Source organism: Lingula anatina, chromosome 1, assembly GCF_051362555.1.
Source record: "Lingula anatina isolate TDL-2025a chromosome 1, LinAna3.0, whole genome shotgun sequence".
Classification (NCBI taxonomy): domain Eukaryota; kingdom Metazoa; phylum Brachiopoda; class Lingulata; order Lingulida; family Lingulidae; genus Lingula; species Lingula anatina.
This window is the reverse complement of record NC_141767.1, coordinates 59,070,563-59,089,467: the sequence shown is the minus strand read 5'-3', so window position 1 is coordinate 59,089,467 and position 18,905 is coordinate 59,070,563. Positions and strand designations below refer to the sequence as shown.

Genomic DNA, 18,905 nt, shown 5'->3' with positions numbered 1-18,905 from the left:
TGATATTTTTATTAGATGAATTTAGCCCACCACAAAAATTTAAATTTTGAACAACAGAAAATTGTTTAATAAACTGTTTTGCCCATGTTTTAGGTGAAGACCCCATTGAAGTGGAAAGACTCTGAACATCTTGGGTTTAGAACCAAACCAAATAATTTGTATTCACAAACCTTCCAAAAATTGACCCCAAACACAGAGTATGCCTTTAGGGTTAGGACAATGCTGACTTCTCGTCACCTATTTGAGTGGCCAACAGATGCAAGCTTTACGTGCAAAACAACAGGTAAATGCACTATTGTAATGTAAGGAGCAGTAGGTTAAAATTGTACAGAATTTTGGAAACTGACATATTTTTGTTGTTTAGTTATAGCACCAAACTGTTTGCTCCCTTTGAGAGCTGCATACATTTGTTTCTGCTTGATCATGGTGTTTGATTTGGCACCTTACCTTTTAGCTATGGGGTCTGCAACTACTGCTTGAAATGATTTTCAGTCAGCTTCTATTTTTTGTCACCATATTATTATTATTATTATTATTATTATTATTATTATTATTATTATTATTGCAGCATCAGTTCCAGGAGAACCCATACCACCAAAGCTTACCACTTTAAGTTCAGGTGCATATGAAGTGTTCTGGTATCCACCTGAGGATTTTGGGTCACTGATAACACAATACAGGCTAGAGTATATGTAAGTTTTTTCTAAGGGCAATAATGCTATGCATGGGTGAAATGGTAAAGAAAAAAATGACACAACAATAGTAATAAGAGTGTGAATCTTGCCAGTTCAAAAGCTGCTATATTGATTCATTAATGTTTGGCAGAAATGATGTGTATGTAAGGTTATGATTCATAGAAAACAATTACTGTAAGTTGCTTGAGCCCTGGTGGTACACATGATTTTTGTCCTGACCCATCTTGTCTGCCAGCTCTGCCGTGCAGTCACCATAACTGCTTCCCCTCCTAGAATACAAGGACCCAACTCTTGGAATTAGATCACATACAATCTCAGGCCACCATAACTGACCTTTGACTTTATTTCAAGATGCTGAAACTGAAAAACTGTGTAATTCTGGAACTGTAAAACCTAGAGACATCTTACTTGTTGCATTTTGTTGAGCTTGTGAAGTGCAACAATGAAAGCATTTAATTGACCCGTATATCTCCAAAACTGACAGAGATACATCCATAGTTACCGTTGAACTTGAATAGAAAGTCACATATTGGCAATCTTACTTTGACCTGTGGTTTAACAATATTGCTGCTCTGATCATATAGTTTGTATTGGATGGGGCAATCGTAGTGATCTATGAAAAAAATGAAGTCATAAAATTTGTTCCTGTAAACCTCAGTTGTTTTTATGTTCATTTCAGGCCTGATGACTATACTGGCAATTGGTCTCTAGCATATAAAGGAGTAAACACTAAGTGGACAGCTCAGGGATTAGATGGTGGTCAGAAGTACATCTTCAGAGTGGCTGCTTATAATGCCATGGGTTGGGGACCTTTCAGCTCAAACAGTTCATCTTTCTTTTTGCCTGTGGGTAGGTATAGCCCCTTAGGACACAGAATGTGTAGGAGTTGTACTGAGTTTTGCTTTTTATTTTGGCAAATGTATATGCAAATAAAATGTTGATTAGTTAAAGTGTACAAATTGCATGAAATATAGTCTATTGTATCTGTACACAATCACCATTTCAATATTTTTCTGAAGTGATATATTACTTAATCTGTCATTCTTTGCTAGTGGTTACAAAATGTTGAATTTGACCGAAAATGTCAAACTTTCTCTGGGAAGCTGTAATTTTGCGATGTGATAGCTACACCATCACAGTTTATCATTTCATAAAAAGGGAAACAGCAGCTGCCCTTTTTAGGGCACACAGGAGAGTTGAACAGCTATACCCACCAAATCCAAGACGCGTTACCCTGGGCAATATATTTTGCACAAACTAATGAAAGTCTAATGGAATGTTTTCAGTTTTAGTTTAAATCATAAGGGGGTGTTGTCTCAATGCTTCAAAACTGGGTTTGAAGAATTTAATCCACATTTCATAATTAATAAAAATGTTGAATATGGGGTTCACGGTTACGTTATTGACGCGGGTACAAAAACTTTTTATAATCATGTAAATAATAATATTTTTGCTATTATCCATACACACTTCAATCATGAGGGGCACACCACTTTCACATGCTTTTAAAATGGAATTGACAAACACAGAGGAATAATGCACATATTTTATTTACTGTAACTCTGTCACATGGGGCACACACTGAACAAAGTTGATCTAAAGAATGTTCCAGATTGTAGTTTTTTATCTGAATTATTATTTTTTTATTATTATTTTAACACAATAACGTTCAGTTAAATACAAAATTTAACAAAATGAAGTTCAGTGTGACACAAAGTTCATAATTATAACATTCTTCCTGACATATGTGGACCAATGGTGATATCTGTTCTGTGCTCACTAAGGCATCCACTCTTGGGATTCTGAAAAAAAATCACACAAAGAATCTGTTAACTCTGATAATGAACAATGGATAACCTAAGATCACAAATAGTTTATTGCTTATTCAAACAAAGTACAGTGCATTATGAGTGGCAAACACGCATATTACTGAGACACATTTTCTTCACCCATTTTCGGTGCTTCATTGCGTAACGTAAGTGTTGCTAGTAATCCATTATTGCTGTTTTTACAGACGGTTAAATTTTAAACGCACGGAATACAGTGTAGCAGCTTAATTTAAGACAAAACTAAAAAAAAGTAATTCAATTTCGATGATTGAGTTTTCGAGAACAAGAGAACATGAATACGGTTTCACCGCGTCACCATGTTCAATGTGACCTTTAGTCCCCCATGTGACACAGACGCAAAACGAAAGTTCAGACGAAATCACCCTACTTATAGAATGGTAAAAATCAATCGGTACACAAATATGTTGAAACAATTGAAGAAAAATGAAACGAAACTCATTATTTCTCACCTTCATACAAAGAAGATCCCAATAAACAATCCTGTGACGGTTAAATCGAGGGAATTACACCTGCGCCCTGCATCCTATCTCGACAGCATCATTGTGTGACATGTTATCAGAATGGGCCACCCGCCAGTTTGAGCTGGTTTTTTTAGTGTGCAAAAGAAGCCATTCGTGTGTAAGACGTCATCAGTTAGTGAGTATGGAAGAAGATCGCTATCGATGTATAATTTTCACGCGGCATTTTAAAGTCGTCTGATAAGAATCGATCTCTGAAGTTTCAGCGTTGCGAACGTTATATTGGGACGCGGTGAAGAAAAATCGACCTTGCTGAGCAATAAATGTGAAATTCTTAAGAAAACTGATATTATCATGGATTTCGTGACACAAACTAACCGACATACTACTTTGGACGATTGAACAGTTTTAATACAAAAAGATAGGATTAGATGAAATTTTCATCGGGGTGGGACACCGCATGTATCGTAAGTTAAGCTAATTTTGTGATCATTTTTCAGTCACTTCAAATAAATTTTTATTTAAATAACCATTTGCACATTCTGTTTATTATATCTTCTTGCAGTAGGTGTATTCCCTGCTTCAATAATTCATTCAAACCCTAAACAAACTGTTCCTAAATAGAGGTAGGGTCGAAATTCCACAAAAAAGGACGCCATTTTGGGGGTAATTTCGATATATTTTCTGCTTTTTCTCTTATTTTGCTTTTATAACAGCATCCTCCTTGCTCATGCAGCTTCTTTGATTTGTTATTGAAACATACACAACGATGTCATGAGAATTTGGTTGGCTATCTAAATTTAAATAACATTCTTGTTATGGCCCCCCTGCAGTGCACCACTAGCAAAGAATGACTGTAATATTTACATCAAAATGATACCATTACAAGTATGAATTTATGTTTTGATTAAATGTTGTTCTGTAAATAAGCAGTTTGAAAAATCCTCCAATTTCAAGTATGTGGGCAATATGTAATTTATAAATTATTTGATATTGAAAAAAAATGATTTTAACACTTTTCAAAACTCTCTTCCCATTAGTAGCAGCTCTAACAGGTGCAGAGGACAGTAATTTGACCTCCATATTGGTTGGCTTGTTTGCTGTCATTGTTTTCCTTGTGGTCATTGCTGGAGTGGTACTCTTTCTGGGTGAGTTGAAGTTTTATTTTGTTCAATTTTCATATAGATCTATTAATGGTGGGGATTATACAGTTTTTTAGGTGAACTTTTTCGAAATCTTTTGGGTTAGCTTGCAACCAGTTAGATTGATTACTTCTCAAAAACAACATGTTGTAGATCTTTTTTGAAAGACAACTTATTTTTCAGTTTTCAAAAAAAGGAATGAAGAGAAGAGAAATAGGTCTTCCTTTATAAACAACAACGGCTGCCATTATGATGCACCACGTACTCCTGATATAGAGCTGGCTACTCTGCGAGAGTTACCCAGGATAGCATACCACACAAATACTACATTATATGGCATGGGGTGAGTTATTGTTTGGAATTAGACCGATATCAGTTATGGTCTCCAAGTAATGTTGTCTGCATGTCTCAGCTTTCTGAAAATACATGCATTCGAATAACAATTTCAAAAACGATTTTTAGTAAAACTATATTATCTTAATTTTCCCAGCATAAACCCATCAGAGGATGAGATTGCTGCATTGCCCCACTTCCGACGCGACCAGTTGACATTAACGCAGCTTCTGGGTAGTGGAGCATTTGGTGAGGTCTATGAGGGAGAGGCCACTGATGTACTAGGACAAGCTACAGGCCCCACCAAAGTAGCAGTCAAGGTATTGTCATTATATTACTACAGTCTTGTATTTCACTTACATTTACACTTATTTTTATGTACAGACACAGATGTGTCTGTACATATTGCCATCACCTGCGTCTGTCGTCGCCGTCGCCGTCGCCGATCATGTCGCCGTCGCTGTCGCCGTCGCCGTCGCCGTGCACTTTCAGCGTTAACACCATAAGTGGAAGACAGTTTTACTTTTTGGCTTTATATTTACAGAGCTGACTAATATTCATAAAACGCAGGTCAAGTTCGAAAATCAGCATGATCGGGCCATTATTGTAGAATTTATGCTGTTTTTTTCACTTTTTAGCATATATGCAACACTGTTAACACATTTCAAAGAAAACCGATTGGCCTGTTGTCATGAAACTCACAGGAGTAATCAGTCTTACTAAAACGCAGATCAAGTTCGAAAATCGGCATGATCGGGCCACTATTTTAGTAGTTATGCTGTTTTTTCACTTTTCAGCATATATGCAACACTGTTAACACATTTCAAGGAAAACCGATAGACCTGTTGTCATGAAACTCACAGGAGTAATCAATCTTACTAAAACGCAGGTCAAGTTCGAAAATCGGCATGATCGGGCCACTATTTTACTAGTTATGCTGTTTTTTTACACTTTTCAGCCTATATGCAACACTGTAAACACAATATAAGAAAAACAGATGGGCCAATTGTCATGAAAGTCACAGGAGTGGTCAATTTTACTAAAATGCAGGTTGAGTTCGTAAATCAGCATAATCGTGCCATTATTTTAGAAGGTATGCTGTTTTTTCACATTTCTTCAGATTCAATTTTTAGGCATGTTAACAGTCTCATTATTAAACTAATAAGATACGTGAAAGTGTTTGTTTGACATTTCCTGCATCTTTACAACATTGTTAGTTGATTATGTAAAAATGATGGTAAACTTGTTATCATGTATTGTATAATAGAGTTTCAAAAATGGAAATAAACTCATATCATTGCAATTTGTCAGATTCAATCATTCACTATGTTCAGAATCTCAGAATGGAAGAAATTGGACATTTAACACTGCTCTATTGATACTTTTCTCATGTCATCAATTTTCTTAGTTGATCATATAAAAATGGCAGTAAACTGTTAATTTTGTTTTATGTTAAAAATTGTTAAAAATGGGGAAAAAAACATTTCAGAACAGTGCTGTCTTGTTTACATTTTGGCATTTTCAAGTTGTGACTTTGAAGTTCCATGGGCCTGAAGACCTTTGCTAGTCACATTTTCTGAATATCCATGATACTAATATTTTATTAGTAAAAATTGATGGTCATTATGCCGTTAAACATTATGTAACATTGCATCAAAATTTGAAAAAAAAACTATTTTGGGCACTGCTCCCACGATTACCTTTTAAGAAAAACCATGTCACTTACTGTTCTCAAACTTACAGGAAAGAAACATGGGACTAAAATACAGCTTCAGTAGGCAATGCAATCTGCCAGATAAACAGTTTTTTTTTGTGAAAATTTAATTTTTCACATATTGGCATTTTCAAGGTGTGACTGAAGTTCCACAGGCTTGAAGACCCAGGCTAGTCACATTTTCTGAAAATCCATGATACATATATTTTGTTATTAAAAGTTGATTGTCATTATGCTGTTAATCATTATGTAATATTGCATCAGAATAGAAGAAAACACAATTTTGGGTGCTGCTGCCATGATGACCATTATGGGAAAACCATGTTACTTATGATTGCCAAACTTTCAAAAAAGAAATACTGGACTGAAATGCAGCCTGAGTTGGAAAAGCAGTCTAATTGACTTCTTTTTCTGGAAGTTTTACATTTTCAAAGTGTGAACTTGAACTCCCATGGGCCTGAAGCTTTATGCTTGTTTCACATTTTACTTACATTGGTATTACCTGTTGAGCATAATTAAAATTTGATGTTGAATTTGCAGTTTAACATAATGTACTTTTGCATCAGAATTGACAGTAGCCTATTTTGTTATTTCCTGCTTTTTGTCTGTACATTTGACAGCTTTGCTGCCTTGTTTTTATGAAATGTTTGAATATTGGAAATTAAATGTTAAGTTCTAACAGTGTTTGCTGCACAGGAAAACAAATACCCTCTATTCGTTCCAACCACATTCTAAAAATTGAAATTCTCCATTTCAAAAAAGTAAAACAAATATCACCAATGTTTAATCTTTTTTTTTATGTACAGACACAGATGTGTCTGTACATATAGCCGTCACCTGTGTCTGGCGTCGCCGTTGCCGTCGCCATTGGCGTGCACTTTTACCGTAAACACGATAAGTGAAAAACAGTTTTACCTCTTGTTTTTTTTTTTGTATTTCAGACTTTAAGGAGAGGTGCCAATGATTCAGAAAAAGAAGAATTTTTGAAAGAAGCATTATTAATGAGTAACTTCAAACATAATCACATTCTGAGGCTGCTTGGAGTCTGTCTTGACAATGATCCTCAATTTATTATCCTAGAGTTGATGGATTGTGGAGACTTACTGTCCTTTTTAAGGGCAACAAGACCTTCACATGTGAGTACAACCAGATATCTTGCCATTGCTGAGTGTTTATATTGATATGATTCTTTGATATTTTGAAAGATAAATTTTCCTTATCTTTTTCTGAATGATGAAGGAAGACAGGAGTGCCACAGATGATAAAGGAAAACAGGAGTGCCACAACAAGTTCTAGTCTGAAATAATGACAATCCATAGCTGTGTTTGATAGTTGTATTTGAATTCAAGCAATTCCAACTACAATAGACATTACATATTAAATTTAATCTCCTCTCTCCCAAGAGAATTAAAATGCAAGATTTTGGTTTTAACATTATAAATGATTTGTGAATAGTTGCGTTATCTTTCGTAAAAAGTCTAACTCTGCTGTTTGTTCCATAGCTTGGACAGACTGCACTCACATTCCCTGATCTCATCTCCATCTGCTGTGATGTATCCAAAGGTTGTAGTTATCTAGAAGACTTACACTTTGTACACAGGTAGGTCCTACTGCTTTTGTCACAAACATGTACATATAATAAGAAAAAGAACTTAACATTTCAAGAAGAGATTACACATTTTCAAAAAAAAAAAAAAAAGTGGGTGCAATTTTTTTCTTGGATCAAACACCTGCCCTATTCAATTTAGAAATCAGTGATAAAAAAGATCAAAAGTATCATAAAAGTATATGAAACCTGAAGACCAAAACTATTTCATGTCCATTTATTCATGTATTTTTACATATTTCATATCATGGATGAGTGCCCAGTACAAAATTTTATGAAGGTACCTCTGTCATATCAAATTTCAGAGATATAGCTGCCAGGAACTGTCTAGTATCTTGGAAGGACAACAAGATTACTGTAAAAATTGGTGACTTTGGCCTCGCTAGAGACATCTACAGAAATGACTACTACAGGAAAGAAGGAGAGGGGCTCCTCCCTGTACGCTGGATGTCCCCTGAGGCCCTGATTGATGGGGTTTTCACCACACAGTCTGATGTCTGGTAAACACATTGTGCATGGTTATGATGAATACCTCAAGTAAAAAAAACTCTTAAATGAAATTTTTAATATGAACATGTATTGTCCTAGAGCTGATTAAATAGTTTTACACAAAGACAGCCTTGGTCTAAGTTCAAATTCAAAATATTTGGCAAATGATAGAAATTGCTCACAAAGGCTTAGAGCCAATTGGACAATTAAATAAGTCTTTTGTCAATATGTCTTTTTTGCTAAATTTTTAGGTTATAAGCGTTTTTGTTACTTACAGTGGCCACCAACCTTAAATACAGCTCATATACTATTACTGACTGTGATTAAAAAACTGTGTTATGATCATTTGCCCATTTTACAGATCATTAAAAAAGCCTCAATGGCTTGCAAATTTTCTAGGGCCTATGGTGTATTGGTATGGGAAGTGTTAACACTGGGTCAACAGCCATACCCTGCCAGGACAAACCTGGAGGTACTGCAATTTGTACGTGGCGGAGGAAGGCTTGATCGCCCAGAAAACTGCCCTGATGAACTGTAAGCACAAATGGAAATGCATATTACATGCCTCATTATTCTAGTATTTGCAGGGTTGTTAAGATTATTCTTTTTCCTCCGTGTATTCATATGTTACACAAGTGACATTTACCCAATATTCCACATAAGGCAATAGCACAAGCTTTAGTGTAGAACCATGTTGCTCCACAAGTGTCCATTATCTCAAGTTACTTGCAAAATAAAGTTATTTATTCTGTCTTTTGAAAATAATTTATATGCCATGGATAGTTCTTTAATCTTTTACTGGACTTACAATTTTAATTTTATTTTTCTATATTAAAATATAGTTTTTTTTTAAAGCTTAATTTATAATTATAATAATAGTAAATAGATTTTGAAAAACTTTATTTGTGTAAAATGCATTTGAATGGCTATTCTAAGTGGTATAATTGAAGTACATACTTTCCACTTCAGTCACGATTTGACATTGAAATGCTGGAGCTTTAATGCAAAAGACAGGCCAACATTTCACCACATTGAAGAGAGGCTTATTCACTTCATGGAGCTATCTCAAGTCCCAGACAGTGCCTTCTCTGGCACAGTTAAAGTGAGGAGACTCTCTGGGGGTAGGTATTTATGAGAAATAAGTATTTTTTTTTACCAAAATGTAAATCCTCATGTCTGGTGTTTTAGTTTGCATTTTAGATTTCATGAGACCCTTGGCATGAAAACAGCAAACACTCAGGACCTTATAAGTAGAGGTGTGAGTAAGCATATGTACTGTGTGTAATTGTTTTCTCATGTTTCTCAGTGTATTTTTCAATTCTTTTACTTCCAATTCTACCTTCAATGGGTTATTTACATTCCTAGATGTTTTGGATGAAAGTGTGTTGAAAATGCCTTTACTAAACCTTTGGTCGGGTATCAAGTAATTGATATATGCTCCTTAGGTAATTTATGTGGATATTTGGCAAAGCAAAACAATTTACAAAAAATTTAAAGGCATTGACTGTTTAACTGTCTTGCTTATCTTAGTAGTTCTAGATCACTGTAGATGTGCATGATACCAGTATCTCATTACTAAGAACATATTTTTTGTCTACATAGTTGAAACTCCACATACCACAAATTGATATTTTTCGTGTGTTGAGGTTTAGTGTACCCCTGTATGTACAATGTTTTATATTTATTGAAAGTTTTGTAATTTATCTATAACTTTTAGTGCAGGTCAGAAGGGGCTATATATTGGATTTTGGCACATCCTATACTTTTGGCACTGGTATGAGGAACTAAATATTGGATTTTGGCACAAAAAATTAAGAACTTACCTGGCACATGCCTTTGGGGATATAGGCAGAGGTTTTCTGCAAAAGAAAATAGAATAATTTATAGAAAAAAATGTATTATTCCTTCAAGAGAGCTAGCAACATATGAAGTGAAGGTTTGGGAGATACCTACATTTTGAACTGCATGAGTTACTGATTTACCTCTGCAGTAATCTCAGTTACACACATATATGAAATAAAAATACAGAGTATTTTTGTTGCATAATGAAATGTTATGTTGCTGACTCTCACAGTAACCTAATTCTCATAAAGCAACATGTAGCTGGGTATATAATTACCTTGGAATGTGAGCTATCATACAGTTTCTATATATAACTGATGGATGTATATCCCATGGAATTTACTAAACAATACTGGAGAAATTACAAGCAGTGGAACATATTTTATGTACTGCAGCATCATAAACATAAAATATTTTGGCATTTATCCATATGATAATCAGTTCTGGGGGTTATCCAGGTTCCTCTGGGCTCAAATGTAGATTCTTCTCTTCATGCTCTTAAGATAGGGACTAAAATTTTATTCTCACTAAATAGTTTTATTTTCCCCCAAGCAGCCCACTTCCAAACTCCAGCTTCAAAATTCAACTGTCCCTCTCACTATCTGTACAATTTTAATAGCTCTTATTTAAATCTTCATATTACATAAAGAATTAATTGCCACCTTTTACTTTGAGTTCAGTGGGAGATTGGAATCAGATAAACTGTGGAACATTCTTATTTTGATAAAGTGATCTTAATTTGTCTCCTTTTCTTGTAGAATGGCCATTTATCACTACACCACGTTCTATCATTATTTGAAAGTACATCTAACACTAATATAACTTAGAAAATGTAGTTCATTGTTCATGGTAAATTTTCAGCTGCATGTGACCATTATTTGTGCATTTGTTACCACTGTTAACCCATGTTGTCTACAGGCTGCTTTGATAACCCTGCTTTTGCTGTTGATGTGGAGAATAACAATAAATACCAACAACAGCAACAACTGCCAAATACCAGTCTGTCTGTGGAGTTACCTGCAGCAGAAAGTGGCTCAAGAAATAAAAGTAAGTAAAACGATGTAAGTGTGGTCACTGCTGTTAGTATAACTAATGTATTTTTATGTACAGACACAGATGTGTCTGTACATATTGCCATCACCTGCGTCTGTCGTCGCCGATCATGTCGCCGTCGCCGTCGCCGTGCACTTTCAGCGTTAACACCATAAGTGGAAGACAGTTTTACTTTTTGGCTTTATATTTACAGAGCTGATGAATATTCATAAAACACAGGTCAAGTTCGAAAATCAGCATGATTGGACCATTATTGTAGAATTTATGCTGTTTTTTCACTTTTCAGCATATATGCAACACTGTTAACACATTTCAAGGAAAACTGATAGGCCTGTTGTCATGAAACTCACAGGAGTAATCAATCTTACTAAAACGCAGATCAAGTTCGAAAATCGGCATGATCGGGCCACTATTTTAGTAGTTATGCTGTTTTTTCACTTTTCAGCATATATGCAACACTGTTAACACATTTCAAGGAAAACCCATAGGTCTGTTGTCATGAAACTCACAGGAGTAATCAATCTTACTAAAACGCAGGTCAAGTTCGAAAATCAGCATAATCGGACCATTATTTTATAAGTTATGCTGTTTTTTCACATTTCCTCAGATTCAATTCTTAGGCATGTTAACAGTCTCATTATTTAATTAATAAGATAAGTAAAAGTGTTTGTTTGACATTTCCTGCATCTTTACAACATTGTTAGTTAATTACTTAAAAATGATGGTAAACTTGTTATCGTGTATTGTGTAATAAGATGTCAAAAATGGAAATAAACTCATATCATTGCAGTTTGTAAGATTCAATCATTCACTATGTTCAGAAACTCAGAATGGAGGAAATTGGACATTTGACACTGTTCTATTGATATTTTTCACATCTCATCAATTTTCTTAGTTGATCATATAAAAATGGCAGTAAACTGTTAATTTTGTTTTATGTTAAAAAAGTGTTAAAAATGGAAATAAATCCATTTCAGAATAGTGCTGTCTTGTTTCACATTTCCTCAGATTAAATTTTTAGGCATGTTAACAGTTTCATTATTTAATTAATAAGATAAGTAAAAGTGTTTGTTTGACATTTCCTGCATCTTTACAACATTGTTAGTTGATTTTGTAAAAATGATGGTAAACTTGTTATCGTGTATTGTGTAATAAAGTTTCAAATATGGAAATAAACTCATATCATTGCAGTTTGTCAGATGCAATCATTCACTATGTTTAGAAACTCAGAATGGAGGAAATTGGACATTTGACACCGTTTTATTGATATTTTTCACAATTTTCTTAGTTGATCATATAAAAATGGCAGTAAACTGTTAATTTTGTTTTATGTTAAAAAAGTGTTAAAAATGGTAAAAAAAAAAAAACATTTCAGAACAGTGCTGTCTTGTTTACATTTTGGCATTTTCAAGTTGTGACTTTGAAGTTCCATGGGCCTGAAGACCTTTGCTAGTCACATTTTCTAAATATCCATAATACTAATATTTTATTATTAAAAATTGATGGTCATTATGCTGTTAAACGTTATGTAATATTGCATCAAAATTTGGAAAAAAATATTTTAGGCACTGCTCCCATGATGACCATTTAAGAAAAATCGTGTCACTTACTGTTCTCAAACTTACAGGAAAGAAACATAATTTTTCACATATTGGCATTTTCAAGGTGTGACTTTGAAGTTCCATGGGCTTGAAGACCCATGCTAGTCACATTTTCTGAAAATCCATGATACGTATATTTTATTATTAAAAATTGACGGTCATTATGCTGTTAACCACTATGTAATATTGCATCAGAATAGAAGAAAACACAATTTTGGGTGCTGCTGCCATGATGACCATTATGGGAAAACCATGTTACTGATGATTGCCAAACGTTCAGAAAAGAAATACAGGACTAAAATGCAGCCTGAGTTGGAAAAGCAGTCTAATTGGCTTCTTTTTCTGGAAGTTATACATTTTCAAAGTGTGAACTTGAACTGCCATGGGCCTGAAGCCTTATGCTTGTTACACATTTTACTTACATTGGTATTACCTGTTGAGCATAATTAAAATTTGATGTTGAATTTGCAGTTTAACATAATGTACTTTTGCATCAGAATTGACAGTAGCCTATTTTGTGCATAGTTATTTCCTGCTTTTTGTCTGTACATTTGACAGCTTTGCTGCCTTGTTAATACTTACATTGGAACCCACTGCATACTATTAACAGCAAGTGAAGTGTAACATCCACTTCTCATTAAAAAAATGGGTATAGAGATGTTAATGTTGGTTTTGTAACAGTACAGACCATTAGATGCATGGAAAACATAATGCTTGCATGATTAAGAGATAGTATTTGATAGATATTAATGTTTGTTTAATATGCTAAATGCACACATTAACTGTGGTCAAATGCTCAAGATTTACAATCAAACAATGCTGGTTTGACAACTAAACTTTCAAATTAATAAATGAAGCAGAATACAATTACCCAAGATGAGTATTTAGGTGAATTAGAAGTTGGAAAAGCAATGAAAGTTTTACTGTTATAATTTTTCCTAACAATTTTAGTTGTAATTTTATCAGGAACATACCACATTTTTATCTGAAAAATAATTTAAGCATTAATCAGACTTATGGGGTATTGTAATTAACCATTTGGCATTCACATATTAGTTACCATAAAGGCGAGTTAGTCTTACTATGTATATATATTGGCTGTATTTCTCCCCAGGGCATCCTGTATCTTAAAGGAGGCAGGTTTATACATTCCAGGTTGTTTTCTGGCCCAGGTCTGTGGTTTAGACATTTTTGAGTGGCCTGGTTCTCTGAGTTTGTTATTTGCCTTCTTGTGTGTGCACAGCTCTGCTTGATTATGCCAGGGGGACCAATTGATTGTTACAGAAAATTGATTATTTGGGGGTTATTTGCATGAGATAACTAAAAATTTTGTAAGTGACAACCATTAATAGTACCAACTGTAAATATTCATTTTGCAGAACAAATTGATCAGAGAAGCAATTAAATATTTTATATGCAAATAAATGTTACATGTAAAATTTCACAGAATTTAATTCCAGCAGTAGTATTTTGTAATAGGTCTTAGAAAATATCATTAATGTCATGAAAAGTGTTCAGGACTGCTGCCTTTCCCCGCCCCTTTGGATTGGCATATTGAAGTGTGCATTAAAGTGCTACAATATAAGTATATGATATTGGTAGTGCAGTTATGTCAGGTTTGATAATGTCTGCAAACTTGGAGAGTAAAACAGTGTCGATAATAAAAATACCATAGCATGGTTTTATTGTTTTCCCTGTGCACATGCTATGATGTTCTTATTGTTTTTGTCCCTTTTTACATGGAGGTAGGTTTAATGACTTGGCATCTGTTGAAATTAAACTGGAATGAATGAAAGTTAATAATGGGTCGGTGGATATGAAAACCATTATATCCTTTTGGCACTTAACCATTGGAATCCCTATTTGTATGTCATTCAAATGTTACTTCTGATTGCTGATGGTGATCTGGTATTTGGGAGCAGTTCTATTAAGTTGACAAGTTGATGTGGCATATCCTGCATGTTGCCAGTCTGTGTGACCTGCACTCACCAGCCTGAATGAAGTGTATGTGATACACTTATCATTAGGAACTGCCACTTTGATGCATTACATTAAATTGCAGCTATGTGTGTCCAGGAAATTATAAAAATCTGTTGGAATGCTGGAAAAAGGATTCATGTTTTTTAATACTTTTGAAAGAAAAAGTTTGAAATCTAGAACAGGTTTTACATAATCTGTCCTTGAGGATTTTTGTCTCTTCTCAAGTTGCAGATAGTCTTAAATTACGTAGTGTTTTCAAATTAAATATAAAATGTGAGGGCTGCTTCAATCATGTTATTTCACATTTTAATAATTCACTAGACAGTTGTTCTTCGAGGGAGTTTTGTGAGATTATAACCATGTTTGTCATATATTTTGTTATTTAAATTTTAGTCGGTGGCTCTGTGAAACTAACTCCAACCAGCAAAAGGAAGAGGCTCCAGTCCCTGATAGGGGATGCAGACCTGGATAGCACTTCAGAGAGCACAGAAGTATTGGACTCCAGCTCAGGAGACATTTCGCAACTGCCAAGAAAAAAGAAAACTCGCAAGGTGAAGAAAGCTGTTTCCATGGACCATATGCATGCTCCTAGGCTACAGGGAATTGCGCATAGGACTCCCAGCAATGCAAATGACTATTTGACTGCGAGGCATCATTCACCTCACAGATACCTGGAACTTCTGCCAGACGGCTCTTCTCCTGGGCATCAAGTAGGCGTAGGTGGTGCCTCAGCTGGTAAAGTTAATTATTCACAAGTTGTCAATGGACTTCCAAGTTCAACTGCAAATATGCAGAGGTCTGCAGCAAAAGCCAATAAGGCCCCACAAACTGTCAGTTATGCACAGCTTGGTGGTCTGTCAGATGACAATTTGGGTGATGATACTAATGTGACAGAAGACAAAAACCATAAAACATCCCATTCACAGCTTCACAGTTCTCAAGATAGTTTAGATGATGGTTTAGTAGACTTTGGGAATCACAAAAGCGCTGGCATGAAACTGAATTATGCCACTTTGGCACTTGGGGAGTCTGCAGCCTCAGGAGGGAGTGATGCAGAAGAAAGTGAAATAGAGGGAGAAAGTCAAAAGTTGATGCATGATTCATCTAATTTAAATTATGCTGATCTGGAAGGAACAGGGGACGATGAGTCTGACAAAGAAAATGGTGCTGATACAGATGATGCTTCAGGTTCAGGTTCAAATTCTCCAGAGAGGCATAAAGAACGTCTTCCAGGTTATGAAAATGTCAACTTTGAAGCCAACTCTGGTGGCCATACAAATAGCCACAGTTCAGACAGAGTGAGATATGCTAATTTGCCAGAGAGTGATCGCTCAGATAATGAAGATGATACATCTTACAGAAAACCCCTGTTCAAAGAGCCACACCCAAATAAAAATAGAAAAATAAAAAGACCCCATGGATCAAACAGTATATTGGTTTTGCCAGACTATTCAACAGCAAGTAAAAAGAAAGATAATGGAAGTACTTATTCAGAAAAGCAAGAGGTAATATCCAATCAAAACCACATAAATTATAATCAAAACAATAACAACCCTAGCTTTACATTTTCAAGTGAACCAATATAATCTGATAAGGTTAATTACAAAAGAAAAAGACCAATAGTATCTAAAATAATGCAACCTGACCAACTCTGCAAATCCATGCTGATTTAAAAGTTTTGTTTTGTTATTCCTTTCAATAGCTTACAAGAAAAACAAGTATGTGTACAATAATTAGCAAGCTTCCAGGTTTTGATTGCAGTATTAAAGGTCATAAGTGGTCTTTTCATACTATTTTGACTCAATATATGATGTACGATACGATATAAATGTCAACTTCTACTCTGACTAAAGAAATAAGGAAAGATTGTACCAGTTATCAAGGTCATCCTATGTTATTATACAAATTGTTTTATTTAGGAGAAAAAACACATTTAAGGTTATCCATTAACCAAGTGATATGGAATGTTTTTTCATTGCTTAGAAGTCTGTAGATATCAATTTTGGATAGATTTTTTTTTTATGTATTCATAGAATTTTCTATTAATACATTTTTAATGTATTCATAGAAATTTTTATGTATACAATAAAAATAAAATTTTGTCACAGACTCCTCCTACTACTTACCCACTTACAGTTCCCAGAGATTTTATTTACAATGTGTGTGTGTGTGTGTGTGTGTGTGTGTGTGTGTGTGTGTGTGCGCACGCGCGCGTGTGTCAACATGAATTATTTATACTGAAACTTTACTTGCATGCATTTGTAGTGGATATTGAATTATTTGCATCATTTGGTCCCTAATTGATGAATCCAAGCTGTTTGACTCATGAACTTAAGTAGCTTTAACTGGATGACCAAATTACAAGCTGCAACTGTTATGTACTTCAGTGAGGGTTTATACAATCTTAAATATAATCATTGCTTGTAAATTTTATATCCTTTTTTGCAGTGCTGTACATATTTAAGAGGTGTAAATTAAAAAAAAATTCAGATCAAATGATATTTATATTTTGTGTAGTTTTTGTATACAGACAGTGTCTGTATGTAATCTGATTACTCCTGTTGTTGCTTTAACTGCCATAGTCACTGTCAAACACATTCATTCACCCTTTAACTTCTTGTTTTACTGTTGTCTTTTAGTAAGACTGCAGGCAGAGTTGGAAGATACCCATGATGACATTCTTATGTAAAAGTCACTGGACTTCTGCACACTTTTTAACATGCATATTTGCCCCATAATTACTTAACTTTATTTTTGTTTTAATTTACTAGTAATTAAGCTAGGTGAAAAAGCTGATTGAATTTGAAATTGGCTTGATTTGTTTATTTTTGATGAAGTTATTGGAACAAACAAGGTACAAATCTAGGATATTTGTTTTGAAGTCTGTTGTCCAATGTTTTCTTTAATCTAATATATTGTACTATTTAAGAGGTTGTTACATCTTAAAATTGTATCTTTTTGGGGGGAAATTGCTGATTTTTTTTCTTTTTCTTTTTTTAGAAATTCTTGAAAACTTTTTCACTATTCATCTAACCTAAGAATGAAAACTGCCATTTAATCTTTGAATGTTTAGTGTCTGTATATGTGTTATATTTGATGTCTAGTTATTGGTTGGACTTATGAGGACTTAGCCAGGATTGGTTTGTAGCCTATATGTGACTTTGACTCTTTAAGGACTTGACATAACAGCAAACTGTGAACTTCTTTTGCTATTTTGTATGTTTCTAGAACTTATTATGTGCACTACAAGCAAAATAGATTAAAGACTATGGTGCTTATTATACTCATGCTAAGGAATTTTTCATTTGATAAATACACTTTATTGGGCGAGTTAAATCAAATGTTCATCTTATGTGGTTTGAAAAATTGTTGGTGAAGCTGTGCAATAATATCCAATGCCAAAGGAACTTAAACTGCACAGAGCACTGCAGGCTTACATGTTAGCTTTTATATTGTGCAATATGTGTTATATTCCCTGCTAATGCATAATCCGATTCTGAACTATTTATAAATTTTCTACTCATTTGTCAATAACATTGATTTAAATAACATGGACGTATACGTGTACCAAGGTACAAATCTAGGATATTTGTTTTAATTGCAACAGGGTTTTCCACTGTAGTAATTTTTTGTCTTTAATTTGCTTGCTTTAGCTCCAAGAAGAATTCATTTTGTAATGTACTTTTATATATACTTAAAGGCAGCATGCTGATATTGTCCCTTTTGTTTAGTTTTCTTTGAATGTGTGGAACATTTTTCTATGTTGCAATTTTCATTTTAAAACATTTTTCTTTTATTAATCATAAATGATGCAGTGGTGCTCAGTTTGGAGTCTCAAACCCTTCTGGTTAATGATAGGACATATTTTATCCAGTGAAACTCATTTTTGTTGACTATGAATTAGAAATGTATCATAAAATTTGTAAATTAAAATATTATTTTACTGCAACAGTATAGAGCAGTGGTCTTTTCATATCATTTCAGTTTGAAATAAATCTACTATTTGCAAGTTACTGAATGTCTTTTGTTAAACCATCTACTCTAACTAGAGAAATATATTTGCACCAATATATTTTATTCAGATTCTTCCCATTCTTATTGTGGTAATGCAAACTGTATTTACCTCCATGTACAATAGAAAC

At 34.2% G+C, this 18,905-nt stretch overlaps 1 protein-coding gene and 1 long non-coding RNA gene across 10 annotated transcripts in view; one reads left to right on the top strand and one right to left on the bottom strand.

The window, feature by feature from the left end:
• The window catches only part of LOC106154683 (proto-oncogene tyrosine-protein kinase ROS), a 60,255-nt gene extending 41,479 nt beyond the window's left edge, over positions 1 to 18,776 (top strand). For 5 of the 9 annotated variants that reach the window (XM_087000967.1, XM_087000969.1, XM_087000968.1 and 2 more), the window contains 13 exons: positions 94 to 283; positions 569 to 692; positions 1,375 to 1,544; positions 4,044 to 4,151; positions 4,329 to 4,488; positions 4,636 to 4,798; positions 7,134 to 7,328; positions 7,695 to 7,792; positions 8,104 to 8,298; positions 8,687 to 8,821; positions 9,257 to 9,408; positions 11,048 to 11,176; positions 15,157 to 18,776. In XM_087000967.1, coding sequence (XP_086857093.1) covers positions 94 to 283; positions 569 to 692; positions 1,375 to 1,544; positions 4,044 to 4,151; positions 4,329 to 4,488; positions 4,636 to 4,798; positions 7,134 to 7,328; positions 7,695 to 7,792; positions 8,104 to 8,298; positions 8,687 to 8,821; positions 9,257 to 9,408; positions 11,048 to 11,176; positions 15,157 to 16,349 — 3,012 coding nt within the window. In that variant the 3' untranslated portion in view covers positions 16,350 to 18,776. Of the gene's footprint in view, positions 1 to 93; positions 284 to 568; positions 693 to 1,374; positions 1,545 to 4,043; positions 4,152 to 4,328; positions 4,489 to 4,635; positions 4,799 to 7,133; positions 7,329 to 7,694; positions 7,793 to 8,103; positions 8,299 to 8,686; positions 8,822 to 9,256; positions 9,409 to 11,047; positions 11,177 to 13,897; positions 13,956 to 15,156 lie in introns of all 9 variants that reach the window. The other 4 variants (XM_087000971.1, XM_087000966.1, XM_087000973.1 and 1 more) reach the window with 4 other exon arrangements.
• On the bottom strand, positions 2,230 to 3,951 carry LOC147764835 (uncharacterized). The gene is made up of 2 exons (XR_015331917.1): positions 2,995 to 3,951; positions 2,230 to 2,497 (listed from the first exon to the last, which is right to left on the bottom strand). It is a non-coding gene; the product is annotated as an uncharacterized LOC147764835 (long non-coding RNA).
• Positions 18,777 to 18,905: the final 129 nt, after the last annotated feature.